Raw genomic sequence first — 18,785 nt, 5'->3', positions numbered from 1 at the left:
TGGATGTGAAATATCAAACATGTCATTAATGTAATCTTGTGGCATATCATCATCATATAATGCTGTGTTGCTCCTCTGTTTGTATAGTGGAGCTGGCTATGATCATGGACAGACTGTATGGAGGTGTGTGTTACGCTGGCATTGACACTGACCCAGAACTGAAATACCCTAAAGGTGCGGGCCGTGTGGCCTTCTCCAATCAGCAGAGCTACATCGCTGCCATCAGCGCCAGATTTGTCCAGCTTCAGCATAATGACATTGACAAACGGGTGAGTGAGCTTTGGTGTTTGTGCACTGCAAAAATGCTTTTCTTACTTAGATTTTTTTGTCTTGTTTCCAGCCAAAATATCACAAAATTCTTAAACCAAGAAGGATTTTCTAGACAAGTAAAACATTTCTTTTTAAAAAAGACAAGTCAAACATTACGTGCGTTTTTGCTTGAAACAAGCAAAATAATCTGCAAATGGCGTAAGAAAAATAATCTTATTTTCTTTTTTTTTTGCTGACCCCATTGGCAATTTATTTTGCTTGTTCTAAGCATAAACTCACTTAATTTTGACTTGTTTTTTTCTGAAAACAAGAAAGTAATTTTTAATTGTCTAGAAAATCCTTCTTAATTTAAGAATTTGTAGATACTTTGTCTGGAAACAAGATAAAAATCTAAGTAAGAAAAGCATTTTTTTGCAGTGTGATTATACACAATGCAAAAGACAGCCAATTTAATAGCAAAATTCATTTCAGTACTTACTTTTAGTGACTCCTAATCAGGGTTATTAAGATAAATATAATAAAATAAGCTAAAATGTAAATAATATAATATATTTTGAATATAAATATATATAAGCCTCCAAAGTACAGCAAAACAGTAACATTTTAAAATATTTTTACTATTTAAAATAACAGTTTTCTATTTGAATATAATTTCAAATGTAATTTATTCCTGTGATTTTAAAGCTGAATTTTTAGCATCATTACTCCAGTCACATGATCCTTCAGAAAACATTCTAATGTTCAGATTTGCTGCTCAAAAACATTTATTGCTCTTATTATGTTGAAAACAGCTGAATATCCTTTTTTTCAGGTTTCTTTGATGAATAAAAAGTTCAGAAGAACAGCATTTATCTTCTGTAACATTATAAATATCTTTATAATCACTTTTGATCATTTTAAAGCATCCATGCTAAATAAAAATATTATTTTTTTATAATCAGCATATAAGAATTATTTCTGTAGGATCGTGCGACACTGAAGTCTGGAGTAATGATGCTAAAAATGTAGCTTTGATCACAGAAATAAATTACATTTGAAAATATATTCAAATAGAAAGCAGTAATCCTTAAATAGTAAAAATATTTACAAATTTTGCTGTTTTTGCTGTACCTTGGATTAAATAACTACAAGCTCGGTGAGCAGAAGAGACTTCTTTAAAAAAAAAAAAAAAAAAACATTAAAAAACATTTGACTGGTAGTGTGTGAATAGTTTAGTTTTAGTTGATGTACTAAAATACTAAACTGAAATAAAAATCAGTCGAAAATATAGATATTAAAAAACTAAATTTCACTTAAAAAAACAATAAAATTAGTAAAAACTAAAATTACACTAAAATGAAAAAAATAAAATTAAATTAAAAACTTCAAAATATTGATTAAAAACTATATTATCTCAATTATACTAAAATAGCGCTGGTCCTAGTGCACTGAACTTCATAAAATAAAGCAATAAGCCACAGCGATATCTTTGGCAAAACATTATAATGTGACATTTTACATGAAACTGTTTGAACTTTAATACCGTTTGACCTTTCAAAACACCCGTATTTTACCAGACATTTTGCATGAAGAGCCGTTGTGTGAAAGACTCTCTACAAACTGGAAATCTGCTTAATCATGGGCCATTATAAAAATCTGCAGAATGCTATGAATGCCGTATTGACTAGACGCATCCCGAAAGAGGTTTATACTGTACTTTTATAACTGTAATTCTAGATGTGATTGCATAGTGGCAGTTTCTGTTCCGTGGTTTTCCTGTAGGCCGTTTCCATATAGCCAACAATACAGACTGTGGAAACCCCAGTGCAGACTGTGTGTAATCAACATGACCATGGGCTTCTGGAGGCCTGACAGCCATATGAAGTCTCAGACGTGGCGTTTGTTAATTATAGCTCCATGCTATTCCTGTGCGCGTATGTACGCACTGGACTGTTTTGGGAATGTTATTCAGAAGTAAATAGCTGATGGTCACTGGACTAAAACTAGATGCTCACCAGAATCACCCCTCCATCAGTGTGTCACATACTCAGATACTAGTTCATTTTGTGCTGTTAGTCTAAATGTAAATTTAGAAACATCAGTCAGTAGCTGACGTCCTCTACCACAGTGATTCTGTAGTTAGCAAGGTTTGATGGTAAATGCAGAGATTTTGTATTATTTGTAGCAATAGCCTAAAATACACTGTATGGGTCAAAATTATCGATTTTTATTATGCAAAAAATCATAAGGATATTAAGTAAAGATCATGTTCAATGAACATATTTTGTAAATTTCCTACCCTAAATATATCAAAACTTAGTTTTTGAGTAGTAATATGCATTGCTAAGAACGTCATTTAGACAATTTAAAAGGCGATTTTCTTAATATTTTGATTTTTTTTTTTTGTTTGTTGTTGTTGCATCCTCAGATTCCAGATTTTCAAACAGTTGTGTCTAAAACTGGCCACTGGCTAAATTCGGTACAATGCATGAAATGGAAACATTTATGTTAAAATTGTACATGGTCCATTTTCAAATAAATTTTAATATTAATAACAGACACATATAATTAATATTACATTATATATATATATATATATATATTAGTGGTGGGCCGTTATCGGCGTTAACGTGCTGCGTTAACGTGAGACTTTTATCGGGCGATAAAAAAAAATATCGCCGTTAATCTATTCTCAAAATTGGGTTGGGAGCTGGGTCTAAACTACGCAAGCTATGATGACTTTCACCTTGATAGTTTAACGCGGATGTATACCAAAGACTATAGGATATGGTCGCGCGTTTATTTCTCCTCCGCCAAAACACAGACGGGATCGCGTCGTCCTCCATTCATAAAAACCGAATCTACTATAGCGCGAAATGCCACGTAAATTCGTCGTTTTTTGGATTCATAAATCAAATGTTGGTCAGTCACTTAATTCAAATCGCGATATGGACTAGTGTCTGTGAAAACTGAAATGCAAAAAGACCGTTTTAATATGAATCCGGTATGTTCGGCTTGCCTAGCTGTATGCATGAAATTCATACTATGAATGGTGGAGACGCGCTTTTACTACACGCATACTGAAACACACGTGACGCTCCCGGTAATTTTTGGCATTTGCATCTCACATGAACAGATAAACTCAATCTCCAAAACTGCTGTGAGTGTCACTTATACCGTTTCATTTGAGAAAACTCGCATCATGTCATACTGTATACACAGAAACTTCACGGCAACCTGTCAAAATAAAAGTACGGCGTAACATGTTTAGTCATTATTTGGGTAGCACACATATTCTGAATGCCTTCAGCAGAATTCAAATTAGCCATTTTAATCTAGATTAATCTAGATTAATTCCAAGATTTAATCTAGATTAAAAAAATTAATCTATGCCCACCCCTAATATATATATATAAACTTTTTTTTTACATTTTATTAAAAATATATATTTACATTTTAATATTATATTTTATATAATTCTTTTACTCTGTATGTTATTTAATCATAATTTTGTAATATTTTTATATATTATACTATATATAATATAATAAAGAGAACTTTTAAGACATTCAGTTTGTCTATTTAGTATATTTATAGATAAACAATAAATAATAATAATAATAAAAGTATGAATAAACAAAGTATTATGTGTGTATGTATATGTATGTGTCATATATATATATATATATATATATATATATATATATATATATATATATATATATATATATATATATATGATGAATAAATGTATGTAAACCTGCTTAATACATGCAGTTTGTCCATTTATCTAAAATTATTAATTAGTATATAGTATTATATATATATATAGTATTATATGTAGAAAACTTTTAGTATTCTGTTCTAAGGTTAATATAAAACCATAAATATAGAAATATTATGTTTTTATTATTTTATAAACTATCTATATAAATAAATTGTAATATAAGAATTTTATATATTATATATAAAAAGTGCATATACACACACAATTTAATTGATAATTACATATATATATATATACATATATAAAAAGAGATAAAAAGCTGCAGTTACCTTTTTTAATTTTATAAATGTTATAATATAAAATATACAATTTTATTTGTATCTATTTATTTATTTTGACAATTGTGAGTTTATCACACAAAAAAAGTCAGAATTGTGAGATAAAAAGCTGCTACTTTTCTGATTTTCTGATTTATTTTTTTTAGCAGTTGCAAGTTTATATCATATGCAAAAAAAGTCAGGATTCTGTGTCACAATTTGGACTTTTTTTCCTCACAATTATACTATGTATCGCTAATTATAATATGCACTTCCTCCATGTTATTAGACATACAAACCAAACAAGAATTTACCGTGAGTTTCTCTCTCTATACTCACTCTCTACGCTTTGTCCGCAGGTGGAGGTGAAACCGTATGTGCTGGACGATCAGATGTGTGATGAATGTCAGGGTGCTCGCTGCGGAGGAAAGTTTGCCCCTTTTTTCTGTGCCAACGTCACCTGTCTGCAGTATTACTGCGAGTACTGCTGGGCGAGCATCCACTCGCGCGCCGGCCGCGAGTTCCACAAACCGCTGGTGAAGGAAGGCGGAGATCGACCTCGGCACGTGTCCTTCCACTGGAGCTGATGGCAAGCGCCACGTCACCCTCTCCACCCACCCAACACCTTCAACATCATGACCAGTAACCGCACACGGATCTCCCCTCTCAGCTTTTGTTTTTAGAAAACAAATATCATGGTATCTCTGTCCACTATATTCTCTGCTTACAAACACTTAGGAAAATATGAATTTTGAGTCTGCGTGCTCAAACGTTGCACTTTGGCACAAACAGTCGATGTTAACGCTTATCAGGATGTTGTGCTTTAATTCTTTCATTATCCTTCGTTTGATCGGTTTAGTGCTCCATATAGGTAACATTAGGCAGTGTGAGAATATATATATATATATATATATATATAATATATACAGTACATTTACAAAAAGGATATATTTTTATTTTATATTTATCTATATACACATAGATATAATACGTTTTGGGTGTCAAACTTTTTAAAGGAGCTTGCACTTATTGCGAAAAACAGAGTGGTGGTAGGAAATCCCCCCTTAGATGATGATAAAAAAAGTTACCAAAGGTGAAATTAATTCATTGAGAAAATCATGTTTAAGTGAGCTGTTAAAAAAAATAAAACACTTGAGTTATATTATGAGTAAAACGCCATTTGCTCTCCATGTTGAAATGAATAGTAATACCTCATGCATGCATCTCGTTCCGTTCGCTTCGGTTTTTTAGGCTTCATTTTTTTACCAGTTTTTTAGTATTATCTACATGTAATGCTGCAATAGCTTTTGCTGCTAAATCCATGGTATGAGTCCATACCGTCATACTTTATTCAGACGAACGAGCGCTCCGAAGCGTCTGCGTCTGCAACGAAACTGCATGTTAATGAGTCTGCGATGCATGCTGTAAAATCGGGTCTCACTTTCATTTCCCCCACAATGGACGAGCGATATGGAGCGCTATGGAAGCTTATTTCCGCCACAGAATAAAAAATAAGAAATGTAATTGCATCTTTTATCTCACAAATCTGACTTGCGAAAAAAGTTGGGGAAAAAAGTCCAAATTATAAGGAAAAATGTCTAAATTGTGAGAAGAATTTTCCATGCAATTACCTTTTTTTTTATTCCTTTTTTTTATCCAAGTTTATAACTATAACTGTTTCTTTCCTTATATAATTTAGGGATAACAAAAACTAATCCATAATTTGGACTTGTGTATTTGGAGTTACAATTCCGACTTTTTTTTTTACAATTTCATGTGTTACAATTTTGACTTTTTTTCGCAATTGAGATAAAAAGGTCAGAATTCTGAAGAAAAAAAATGATACAAATTTGTAATTTCTTTTTTTATTATTATTTTATTTCATGGAAAGAAACAATCTCACAAGTTTTTTCTCAGGATTGTGAGTTTATATCTGACAATACTGACTTTTTCAAAATTATGAGATATAAAGTTAGAATGGCAAATTGTGAAACATAAACTTGAAATTCTGAGTAGAAAAGTCTAAATTGTGAAATATTAACTCAAGAAAAAAAGTCAGAATTGTGAGATAAAAAGTCAAGGTTCTGTCACAATTTGGACTTTTCTTCTAACAATTTTTAAGAACAAAAAAATGCCCAAATTGTCACCAAATTACCTTTTTATTTTTGTTTTTAATCGTTTTCAAATTTTTGTTTTATGTTTTTGCCAGTTGTGAGTTTGTCTGCAATTAGCTTTCTAATTTTTTATTCTGATTCTATATATATATATATATATATATATATATATATATATATATATATATATATATATATATATATATATATAATTTTTTTTTAATAAATTTTTTTTTTTTGCATTTGCAAGTTTGAATCATACAAAAAAAGTCTGTTATATTCTGATTTTTATTATTTTATTTTATTTTTATTTTTTGACAATTGTGAGTTTATTAAAAAAAAAATTGGCAATTGCAAGTTTATAGCATATGAAAAAAAAAAAAAGTCTGAATTGTGAGATTAAAAAGTCAGGATTCTGTGTCACAATTTGGACTTTTTTTCCTCACAATTTAGAGACAGAATTGTGACAAAAATGTTCAAATTGTGATATAAACTTGCAATTTTTACTTTTGCGAAGGGAAAAAAAAATCTGAACTGTTACATAAAAACTTTTTGTATTCCATGGTGGAAACTAAAAGCTCACACAAGCTGACAATTACTTTTTTTTTTTTTATAAATAAATATGGCTTTTTTGTTTATGGCTTGTATATGTCACTGTTCTGATTTTTCTTAGAATTGCATAAAAGCCCAAATTCTGAAGAATAGTCTAAATTGTGGGATATATACTCGCAACTGAGAGAGGGGAAAAAAGTCAGAATTGTGAGATAAAAAGCAATTACCTTTTTATTTTTTCTTTGGCAATTGCCAGGAGAAAAATGAAAAAAGTCACATTTTTTATGTCTTTATTTTTTATTTAATTTATTTATTATTTGGGGGGCAATTACGAGGGAAAAATGCTATTTTTATTTTTTATAATTATATTTTTATTCAGATTTTTATTTTATTTTAATTTTTTGGGGCAATTACGAGGGAAAAAAATGAAAAAATTCAAATTTTATTTCTTAATTTTTTTTGACAATTGCAAATTTATATAATAAGAAAAAAGTTAGAATTGTGAGACAAAAAGTCAGGATTCTTTGTCACAATTTGGACTTTTTTTTCTTCTCAATTTTACCTCAGAAAAAGTCCAAATTGTGATATAAACTTCTTTTTTATTTTTTTTATTATGACACTTTGTTTTGTTAAATCTCAGAGTTTTGACTCTCACAATTAGACGTTTATTTGCAAAAACTTATAGTATAACTTTTCCAAATTGTGCAAGAGAATTTTTTTTATTTTGTGGCGGACATAAGCTTCCATAGAGCACAAACTGGGCATGACAGGAATACTACTACTACTACTACTACTACTACTACTACAAAAAAAAAATCATGAGACCTGCAAAATGACAGAACCGCTCAACTCACTTAGCTGTAGGATCTCCTAGCGAAATGTCTTTAACAGGTGAAGTAACTTTTGCAGTGATTGTTCATAGACTTGTGCAATTTTTTATACACCATGTAGTTCGGTTAGACGACGCCTAGAACTGTGATTCGCTTTAACTGTTATCGATGTCCGACATGGAACGTCCTGTGAAACATACTGTCCCTTCTGTCCACGGATCTCGCCCACGACCCGCGTCCCGTCACAACCAAAGAGCTGTCCGACTCGAAACGACCAATTACACTACGTTGCACGCCGACGACTTCAAATACTGTGTCCGACCGGTAACTCTGGGAGAATAAGCGAACACTGGTTTAAATCACTAACGTAACTTTGACATACGGCGAAGGAAGTACCTCGCGTAGCCGCTGCGTCGATATCCAAGATTATCCAGCGAAGCTTGAAGTAAAATCACGACCTGCTAATGTGGTGGACATTTTGAAACGAAATTAAGAGACGGTGGAGAGGAACGGCTGCTTATCCGAGAGTTAAGAAGCTGTCAGCTTTCGGTTAGCACGCTTAGTTCGTTAAAAATGACAAATGCGAACACTACTTTTGTACCGATGGAGAAAAAGAGGATTGTGGATAACCCCGATCCCGATGATGGTGAATTCTGGGTGCGTTTGTGATGTTTCTTTCCCTGCCCAGATTTTTCTGTTTGTTCCTTCTGTGTAGTAGATCTAATATTTGTTATGCACTACTCTTTGTATCTGGATGGTTGAACAGTCAGCGTTGTTGTTGTTGTTTTTTTTTCCTCCTTTCTTTTTTAATAGAGAAAAATATGTGTGCTTTCTGACTGACGTAATCTTTTGCAATACCTCAATTTTGAAATAGGAGAGAGATTGATATTTTCTAAGTAAGTTTATTCAGATAAAGACTATATATATTAATTTAATTCTGCTAGAGAAAAAAAGAATGATTTAACAGATGCTTAATTTTATTTTTGTCATGCTTATTTGCTTTTAATTTTATTTTTGGAAAAAAAAATTAAAAACAAAAACAACTGAAGGAGTTAGAGCTGTATTATTTTAATACTGTAGTAGGAAGCTGAAGTACAGCCGCTGTCCCCGCTGCGACATCACAGTGTTTCACATCTGATCTTATTACTATTATAAAATATATATATTTTCTATGAATATATATATTCTATAGGGTCAACAGGCCATCAGGTGCTTATCAAGTCAACTGAACATACTACTATTTACAATCAGACCTTTACTATGCTGACCAGAGTTGTGAAATCTTCTGTTCGTTCTATTTTTATGTTTTCGTGAAATGGTGTTTTCCTTTGTTTTGAAAAGCGAACACGCCCCCGATTTGTTAAAGATGGAGAGAAAGAAAATGTTCATTTTGAGAAGCTGGAAAGATATTAAACGTTGACGGAAAGCCCCAGATGCGTCGCTGATGCGGTGGCCTTCTACTCACCCGAGACTTGAATTAGTCCCTTTTTTAAAGGCTGAGAACCTCGATTTCTTTGTTGTAATGTGCAATACTGTTTGTACTGTTTGTAAAAAAGAAAAAAAAAAGAACAGAAAAAGAGGCATAAATCTTTATTGCAGATTTATTTTCATTGCGAGCATTGTGATTCACTAAAATCATTTTCTACTGTGTATTTACTCGACGTGCTAGTACCTTCCAGTAGTAATGTAGCCTTTGTACTGAGAAATTTTTTCATTATTTTTTAGAGATTTTTTGCAAAAAAAAAAAAAGAGACAAGAATTAAAACATATTTACATATTTTCCATTATTTTTTTTATTTGTGTTTTTTCTTTACACACTTATTCCTCAACCATTAATGTTGGCTATGTCTGGGGGAGACTTTCATATCTGGTCAATGTCATTAATATTATTTTGTATTTTTATGTGGAATAAATTAATTTTATGCCGCTAATTCTTATTTTTATTTTCATTTTCATTTTTGAAGTTGAAAACTTTGTAATATTATTACTAAAATGTCTAAGCTTGTTGCTTACATTAAGCCCAAAGTATACTTTACTTTTAGTTTCGTCATGCGTTGAATTTGTTTTGCAGTAAGCCGTTGTTCCACAAGGTGGCAACACTGTCCCGGGCCATTGTTTCACAGCAGAAAATTAAACTAAAGAAAATGAGACTGCAGTAACAACACAATGGCTATAAAACCCAGCTTTGGTTTAAAAAAAGTTTAAGAATATTTCTTATTTTGGTTTAAAAATAAAAGTTCAAGATGGTTTATTACAGTGATGCATTGCTGCCACACTCAATTATGTCATAATAACGAAATGTCATTTTAACAAGATCTTTTTCGTAATAATTCGATGTTTTCCCGTTAAAACAATGTATTTTCCTCGTGATAACGACCTCTATGAGTAAAGATGTTGTTTTACAAGAAAATTGTTGTTTTAACGACATTTTGTTTTTATGAGCAAAGATGTCGTTTTAATGGAATTATTACGAAATAAGATGTTTTAACAACATGTCTAATTTTTACGAGAAAAGATAACGTTTTAATGAGAAAATAAGTTTTTTACGTGAAATTTAAATTTTAAAGAGATAATTACGTCATTTTAACGACAACATCTTGTTATTACGAGAAAACATCTCGTTATTATAAGAAAAGACGTTTTAACAAGAAAACATCTCGTTATTACAAGAAAAGATGTTTTAACAAGATGTCGTTTTAACAGAAAAAAAAATATTTTTTACAAGAAAATGTGTTGTTTTACCAAATTAACATCTTGTTATTATGAGAAAACATCAATAATTGTCGTTTTAACATCTTGTTTTTACGAGAAATTGTTTTAACGAGATTACACCATTTTAACAACATAACATCTTGAGAAAACATCGTTATTACGAGAGATGTTGTTTTAACTAGATAATCACGTTGTTTTAATAACATCTCGTTTTTATGAGAAAAGATGTTTTATTGAAATAATTAGTTTTAACAAAATAATTACGTTGTTTTAACGACACAACGAGATGTTTTCTTGTAAACACATGATGTTGTTTTAGTGAAATAATTACAGTTTAAATTTAAATAATTACATTGTTTTAACGACATCTCGTTTTTACGAGGAAAGATGTTTTATTGAAATAATTAGTTTTAACAAAATAATTACGTTGTTTTAACAAGACCTCGTTTTACGAGAAAAGATGTCGTTTGGATGAGATAATTGGCGTTTTAACGACAATGAGAAATTGTCATTTTAATGAGATAATTACGTTGTTTTAATGACATCTCGTTTTTACAAGAAAAGATGTCATTTTAACGTGATAATTGTCGTTTTAACAACATAAGGTGTTTTCTTGTAAAAACAAGATGTTGTTTTAGTGAAATTAATTTTACATAAAATGATTACGTTGTTTTAACAAAATACTTGTTTTAACGACATCTTGTTTTTACGAGTAAAGATGATGTTTTAGTGAAATAATTACAGTTTTAACGAAATGATTACGTTGTTTTGACAACACCTCGTTTTACGAGAAAAGATGTTGTTTTGATGAGATAATCGGTGTTTTAACGACATATCTTGTTTTTACGAGAAATTGACATTTTAATGAGATAATTAAGTTGTTTTAATGACATAGCATTGTTTTTTACAAGAAAAGATGTAATTTTAACGAGATAATTACGTAGTTTTAACATCTTGTTTTTACGAGAATAGGTGTCGTTCTAACGATAATTGTCATTTTAACACGTCATTTTTACGAGAAAAGATTTGTCGTTGTAACAAAATAATTTACGTAGTTTTAACAAAATAATTACGTTGTTTTAACGAGACCTTGTTTTACGAGAAAAGATTTCGTTTTGACGAGATAATTGCTGTTTTAACGAGAAATTGTAATTTTAATGAGATAATTGTTGTTTTAACGAGATAATTACGTAGTTTTAACATCTTGTTTTTACGAGAATAGGTGTCGTTCTAACGATAATTGTCATTTTAACACGTCATTTTTACGAGAAAAGATTTGTCGTTGTAACAAAATAATTTACGTAGTTTTAACAAAATAATTACGTTGTTTTAACGAGACCTTGTTTTACGAGAAAAGATGTCGTTTTGACGAGATAATTGCTGTTTTAACAAGAAATTGTAATTTTAATGAGATAATTATGTTGTTTTAACGAGATAATTACGTAGTTTTAACATCTTGTTTTTACGAGAATAGGTGTCGTTCTAGCGATTGTTGTTTTAACACGTCGTTTTTACGAGAAAAGATGTTGTATCAAAAAAATAAAATTGAAAAAATAATTACGTTGTTTTAACAAAATAATTACGTTGTTTTACGAGAAAAGATGTCGTTTTGACGAGATAATTGCTGTTTTAACAACATCTTGTTTTAACGAGAAATTGTAATTTTAATGAGATAATTATGTTGTTTTAACGAGATAATTACGTAGTTTTAACATCTTGTTTTTACGAGAATAGGTGTCGTTCTAGCGATAATTGTTTTAACACATCGTTTTTACGAGAAAAGATGTAACAAAATATAATTTAAAAAATAATTACGTTGACACCTCGTTTTACAAGAAAAGATGTATTGATGAGAATATTGTCTTGTTTTTATGAGAAATTGACATTTTAATGAGAATTACTTAGTTTTAACGACATCTCGTTAAACTACATGACATCTTATTATTTCCGTTTAATTGTCATAATAATGTGTGGCAGCAACGCGTCACCATCAGTCATAACGCATGGAGAAAAAGAAATAGAGCAGACACTGGACATGGATGAAGCCCGGGTTTGCACACAATGTAAAATGGAGGCTACGAATTGGACTGTACGCATAAGCTAGCATAAGCGTACAGTTGAACTCGTACACGAAACATCAAATGGAGGCTACACTAGTGAACGCGTACAAAAAGTATACTTTGGGCTTTAGTGTGATTAGGGAAAAAAATTGCACACAAAAATATTAACAGCAATCATGGTTAGTAATATAATGTGATGGGCAATGGAAAAGGACGGCAGAATGGAGCAAATGTGAGGTTGTTGTGAAGAAACCCAGTCGAGATCAAAATCACGAGGCTCTGCAGCTCCACTTTCAGTCACAATCCATTCTGTGTGTGTTTAACTGAGTGACATGATGTTTCCTACAATGCATTTTATTTCTGAGCAGAGTGTTGAGTAGATTTTCTGTAGTCATGGTAACGGCCTCTCAAACACTGTCAAAACACAAACATGATGAAATTCCCTTGACTAACTTAAGACGTACCTCGTTTTCTTTTTAAACCATCTTTGTCTTAAGATTTTCCTATATGGCAATCCTTTGATAATAAGCTGTGCTGTATAATTAGAAGATGTCCTGTGTTGTGACACTTTCACAAAAAAATATCTAGTCCAGTCATTTTGGCTTGTGGTTTTTCTCTTCTACCACACTTTTAGCTCCATTTGTCATTTTACAAAATGATTAAAAGCCTGTTTGTTTTTTTCAAATGTAGTTTAACTTTTGATTTCGTATTTCACATCTGGTTCCATCTTCGCAAGGCTTTGAGATTGTTATCTTGGACCTCTGCTTGTCTAACTTTGCAGTAAAACTGTGATTAAAGGGTTTTTTGGATACAATAAGCGCAGTGCTGCTAATGCTTACTAGCTTTTTCCCCACCGTCATGATTTTTCCCTTTTCTGTACTGAACAGCAAATCTTATTAAATGTAATTGTATGACACTGTGAAACATTGTCATCTTTTGCAGAGTCGTTCTCTTCTTGTAAAATCTCACTGCGGAAATGCAAACAAACCAGCCACCTGCTGCGGGAAATGTTGGAAATTAATTAAAATGGCTTTGAACGGGGCTTTTTCCTGACACACTTTTTTTTTACCACAGATTGGTTTGAAAAGTTGTGAAATTGAACTTCAATATTTTGAACAGCGGATGAAAAAAGCAAGACAGCAATATTCTGCAAAACAGATGCCATTTGTATCACTTGACATATTAAAAAAAAAAAGTGATGCCAGTGTATTATTAAAAATATACATAGAAATTTTAAATAGAACATTTTTATATATAATAAAAAATATATATACTAGATATTATTTTTCAATATTATATATATATATATATACATAAATAAAAATAATATATATATTAGTATAAAAAGTATAAAAAAATTAGTATACATTTATTTTTAATTATATTAATAAATATATAAATATTAAATGTACTTTTTCTAATAAAAAATAAATATTAGTTATATTAATTACTACAATATAATACATTTTTATAGATATATATATATAATTAAAAATAAGTGTATACTATAAATATGTAAACAAAAAAAATTATATAAGTATGTATTTAAAATATTTTATTATATTATAAAATATATTTTTGTATTATATTTATATATACACAAATTAAAAAATATATATAGAAATATTAAATAGTACATTTTTATATGCAATTATTCTAATTATTTAAAATATTTATACATTTATAAATATAATATATAATAAAAATACATACCAATTATGTATATTTACGTAATGTATAATTTACCATTTTATATTTTATAATTTTTTTTATAAAATATTTAGTATATTATTTTATATTTACATAATTTGTGTATATACATTTAATAAAAAAATTAAAATATATTAATAAATATATAAATATATGTAATCTTTCTATTGAATATTTTAATATATTTTAAATAATGTATAATAGATTTATATAGTATATCATTTTTATTTTATACATAAAGACTATACTATATAAAAATATAAAACCAAAAAAAAATATACAGGGGGGCTCTTTCAACGTTATTTTACATGGCCGCATGGTGTTTTTTTTTTTTTGTAATTAAGCAGATGGATGATTTTATTAGATTTTTTGCCATAATGTGCCCTTTTGAAGAAAAAAAAAATACATTAAACACACTTCAGTGAATTCTGTAATATATGACACTTGCATACATCATGTCTGGTTTAGCAGCTCATTCACACATTTTTCCTAAATACAGACAGACACAGACGAGACATTTTAAAGAGCGCTCATTAGAATTTATTAAAATTCTACCAGCTTACCCAAAAAGGCAAATAACAGAAATATTTAGTCCTATCTTTTCCTTTTAAAACTCTACAATGTTTCCGAGGCCATTGTCCCGCTGCTCTTTCAGCTGTACCTAAACATCTCAGTCAGTGCATGTAAGACATTTCCAATGGAGCAGCAGCTACAAGCCCTTCATAATCCTACAGGAGTTAGTCAAGCGCCTCCTAGTCTGGATGAACCATTACAGTCACTACACCATCGCGGAAGCGTTTCAGTGCGTTCCAGTTCTCGTCTCACCAGCTCTCTTCATTCAGTTGGGAAATACTGTCATCACGGATACTGATGGCGAGTTCTGGAAATCCTGAGGTTCACATGTTGCCATCTGTACAACACTCAACTTTGTAAGATTAGCTTTAAGACTTCGTCTAGTGACACATTAATAACAGACAGTTTTAGATCTCAGATCTTGAGCGAATTGTAAGAACCTACAGGAAGAGCTGTAAGACTGTGACGAGCGTTAGACTGGAGTATTTAAGGCCGATAGCTACGGTGCCGATAGCACATCTCTCCGTTGTCCAATCAGACGGCTTCAAGTCTTTTCTGGTTTTGTTGTGCATGTTGAACGTGGCTCATTTAAGCGAGTGCATGAAGCCGTCCAGGTCGTATTCGTTCTCATACTGCTGCTGGTCCCACAGGTCACCAAGCCCATCCAGAACAGACTTCATACTGCTTTTACCAGACGACGACGCTGCATCGCTCTTGTCTGCTTTATCATTCTAAACAACAACACAAAGCATTAGTATGAATGTGCATTATTAAAATAGTGTTAGTGCAGATGTGCATGTGGAAAACCAGTGTTTAGGGCAGTTTCTATACATGCAACAGCCTGTAAGGACTGACCTTGTCCAGTGTGAAGAGGTTGAGCAGCTGTTCTGTGCCCATGCTCTGCATACTGGCGTTCTCTTGGCTGATGACTGTATTTGCAATGGTCATCTTAAATTTCTGCAGACCCATGATTTTCTCCTCCAGTGTTCCCCGTGTGATGAGACGATACACATTCACCACACGTTTCTGAAACGCACAAATGTGCATTCGTTTTGTGGATGCAAATAGGCTAAGTTCACAATTTAAATTTGGTACAAAAATCAGACTTTTCTATATTTTTTGCAATGTGACTTTAGTATAAATAGACAAGTCAGAATGTGAATTTTGCAAATATGTCAGTAATAAGATGAATAAATTAATACTGATGTGGGTAATGATTAATGAAAGAAAAGAAAAGAAAAAAAAAAGGCAACAACAAAACCCTTAAAAACAAAAAAAAGCACAAAAAAATAAAATCAAATATATAATAATAAAAAAAACTAATAAGCAAATACTCGAAACAAAACAAAAACAAGCACAACGGGGGAAAAAAACTGCTTTTTTTTTTTTCTTCAGCTATCAAACTAAAAAGGCAACAAAAAAAATACTAATTTATTAATAGAATTGGCTTTAAAGTTGCTTTAAAAAAACATAAGGGCTGTGGATGTGTAATTCATTAATGTGTAACAAGGATGTGTAATAAATATTTTAAAAAGCAAGCCAAAACTAATACAGCAAAATCTCAAAACAAAACCACAAAAAAAAAAACAAAAAAAAAAACAAAAAAAAAAACCACACAACCCCCCCCCACACACACAACCTCAAAACAGAATACCAAAAAAAAGCACAAGAACCCAAAACAAAAGCACATAAATAAATAAATAAATAAATATATAAATATATATATATATATATATATATATATATATTAGGGCCGGGACTTTAACGCGTTCATTTAGATTAATTAATTACACAAAAATAACGCGTTAAAATTTAACGCATTTTAATCGCACTTAGTTTTGCACCGCGGAACGTTTCTGAGATTCGGCGGACCAATTATACTGGACCACCAACTAGCGTACAGACAAGCTGCGTCCATCCTGTATGTCCCAAATCGTAGCATGTTTAAAAAGTATTCCAAAGATTCCCGGATGGTCTACTACTTAACGATCAAGGCACACTCTAACGTCTAATATTGCCCGCAACACACTGCGCCGTGAACGAGGATTTGATTAGAACTACAAACACGCATAAAAAGTGTTAAACTACAAACATGGAGGATATGCTCGGCCAACGGACAGGTAGAGAAAGGGGTTTAAGTGATAAATAATCAGTGTGTAACCTGATAAAAAATATTTTTTAAATATTATCCGCGTTATATTCCATGTGCAGCAACATTTACAATGATAGGTTTGGTCATTAACGTTTAAATGCATAATTAAGCAAACACAAGAGCAGAGTTCTCTGCATGAAAGACTCGTTAAAGAACGTGCCTCTTCATTTCTCTCTAATACGGTAGGAAATTAAATTAAACTAAATGTAGATAATGTTAACTGTGATGATTGACAGGGCAGTTTAAACAGTGACAGGATTCAGGTAACTAAGTAACGGAGCGTCCATTAAAGAAGCAGTTATGACGAAGTATATGTCCCAAAGCTTGCCTACTATTCTGCTACATACTCAAAAGTATGTACTTTTCTTCACAAAAAGAGTACATACTTATAGGGCATAGTATAAGTAGGCGAATTGGGACGCAGCAAAACAAACCACAGTGAACATGGACAAAGAAGCTGATGAGACCGCTTTGGTTGGCCCTGTGGATGGGAAATTTTGTTATAAAAAACGAATGGATGGAAGCGTCGATAAGAGCATGGTTGTGTGCAAGCTATGCAACAAGGAATTCGCATCTCACCGCAGGACATCGAGACTATTGCTACACTTAATGGCAATATTGCACTGGTCTGTTGGACTTGGTTGAACAAAAATAAACAATATTTTGTTGCTTAAGCTTATGTATTCAGTCATTATTCATTGGTATACTAAAAATCCATATAAAAAACTTACTTCTCACTGTTCTCAGGTCAAATATTTATATGCGATTAAAATGCGATTAATTTCGATTAATTAATTACAAAGCCTCTAATTAATTAGATTAAATTTTTTAATCGAGTCCCGGCCCTAATATATATATATATATATATATATATATATATATATATATATATATATTAAAGAGCAAACAGAAAGAAAAAAAAAAACGACCTCAAACCGAAAAGAGCAAAAAACCCAAGACAAAAAAAATATTATTATTATTATTATTTTATTAATAAAATGTATTAAAATTGGCTTGAAGTTGCTTTTTAAAAAAAATACTAGTTGATATTGATAATTTACAAAAACGCAAACTAATATTGGCTGATATCAATAAAAACCCTAATATTAAGTTACATTAAAAAAAATCCTTCTAAAAATCAATATTGACGATACCGACTGATGTGGATAATTCTGATTAAAAAAATTATAGGCAGATAATTATTACTTAGACTATATCAATAACTTGTATTAGTGTTTATCTATATTAGTCTGTTATGTCAGTTTTTTCATAACAAGGATGTGTAATAATTTAAAGCAAAAAAGCAAACAGCAAACAGAGCAAAACTCAAAAAAAAAAGAAAAACCCAAAAAGCACAACAAAAGAAAAACAAACAAACAAACAAACATAAAACAACCTCAAAACAGAAGCAAAAAAAGCATCTTAAAATAAAGATAATTAATTAATACTAAAAGCACTTGGTCACAATAAAATAGCATAAAAAAAAGGGTAAATAAAGCACAAAAACCGCAAAACAAAAGCAACAGCAAAAAAAACCATTCCATACCTGTCCTATTCTGTGAGCTCGATCCATGGCTTGCAAGTCTCTCATGGGGTTCCAGTCGTGCTCCACAAACACCACAGTATCTGCTCCGGTCAGATTCAAACCCAGCCCACCCACATGTGTAGTGAGCAGCAGAACATCTATGGACGGGTCATTATTGAATCTGTAGAAGGAAAACGATTCCATATAATCACCAAAATTAAACTGCCTTTGAGATGAAATAATGTGTATTTATTTATTGATATT

The 18,785-nt window shown here is 31.0% G+C and overlaps 2 protein-coding genes across 2 annotated transcripts in view; one reads left to right on the top strand and one right to left on the bottom strand.

The window, feature by feature from the left end:
- cpeb3 (cytoplasmic polyadenylation element binding protein 3) overlaps positions 1 to 6,509 on the top strand; it is a 36,978-nt gene extending 30,469 nt beyond the window's left edge. The window contains exons 10-11 of the mRNA XM_073834863.1: positions 88 to 269; positions 4,653 to 6,509. Of these exons, the coding sequence (XP_073690964.1) occupies positions 88 to 269; positions 4,653 to 4,880 (410 nt within the window). The 3' untranslated portion in view covers positions 4,881 to 6,509. The remainder of the gene's footprint in view (positions 1 to 87; positions 270 to 4,652) is intronic.
- An 8,279-nt stretch (positions 6,510 to 14,788) lies between these two features.
- Positions 14,789 to 18,785, bottom strand: part of btaf1 (BTAF1 RNA polymerase II, B-TFIID transcription factor-associated) — a 45,899-nt gene continuing 41,902 nt past the window's right edge. Inside the window, exons 36-38 of the mRNA XM_073834862.1 lie at positions 18,543 to 18,702; positions 15,700 to 15,870; positions 14,789 to 15,575 (exon numbers count right to left, since the gene is read on the bottom strand). Coding sequence (XP_073690963.1) covers positions 15,429 to 15,575; positions 15,700 to 15,870; positions 18,543 to 18,702 — 478 coding nt within the window. The 3' untranslated portion in view covers positions 14,789 to 15,428. The remainder of the gene's footprint in view (positions 15,576 to 15,699; positions 15,871 to 18,542; positions 18,703 to 18,785) is intronic.

This window comes from Garra rufa, chromosome 2 (genome assembly GCF_049309525.1).
Source record: "Garra rufa chromosome 2, GarRuf1.0, whole genome shotgun sequence".
Lineage (NCBI taxonomy): Eukaryota > Metazoa > Chordata > Actinopteri > Cypriniformes > Cyprinidae > Garra > Garra rufa.
Note: the sequence above shows the minus strand (reverse complement) of the source record. Positions and strands in the feature narration are given on the sequence as shown.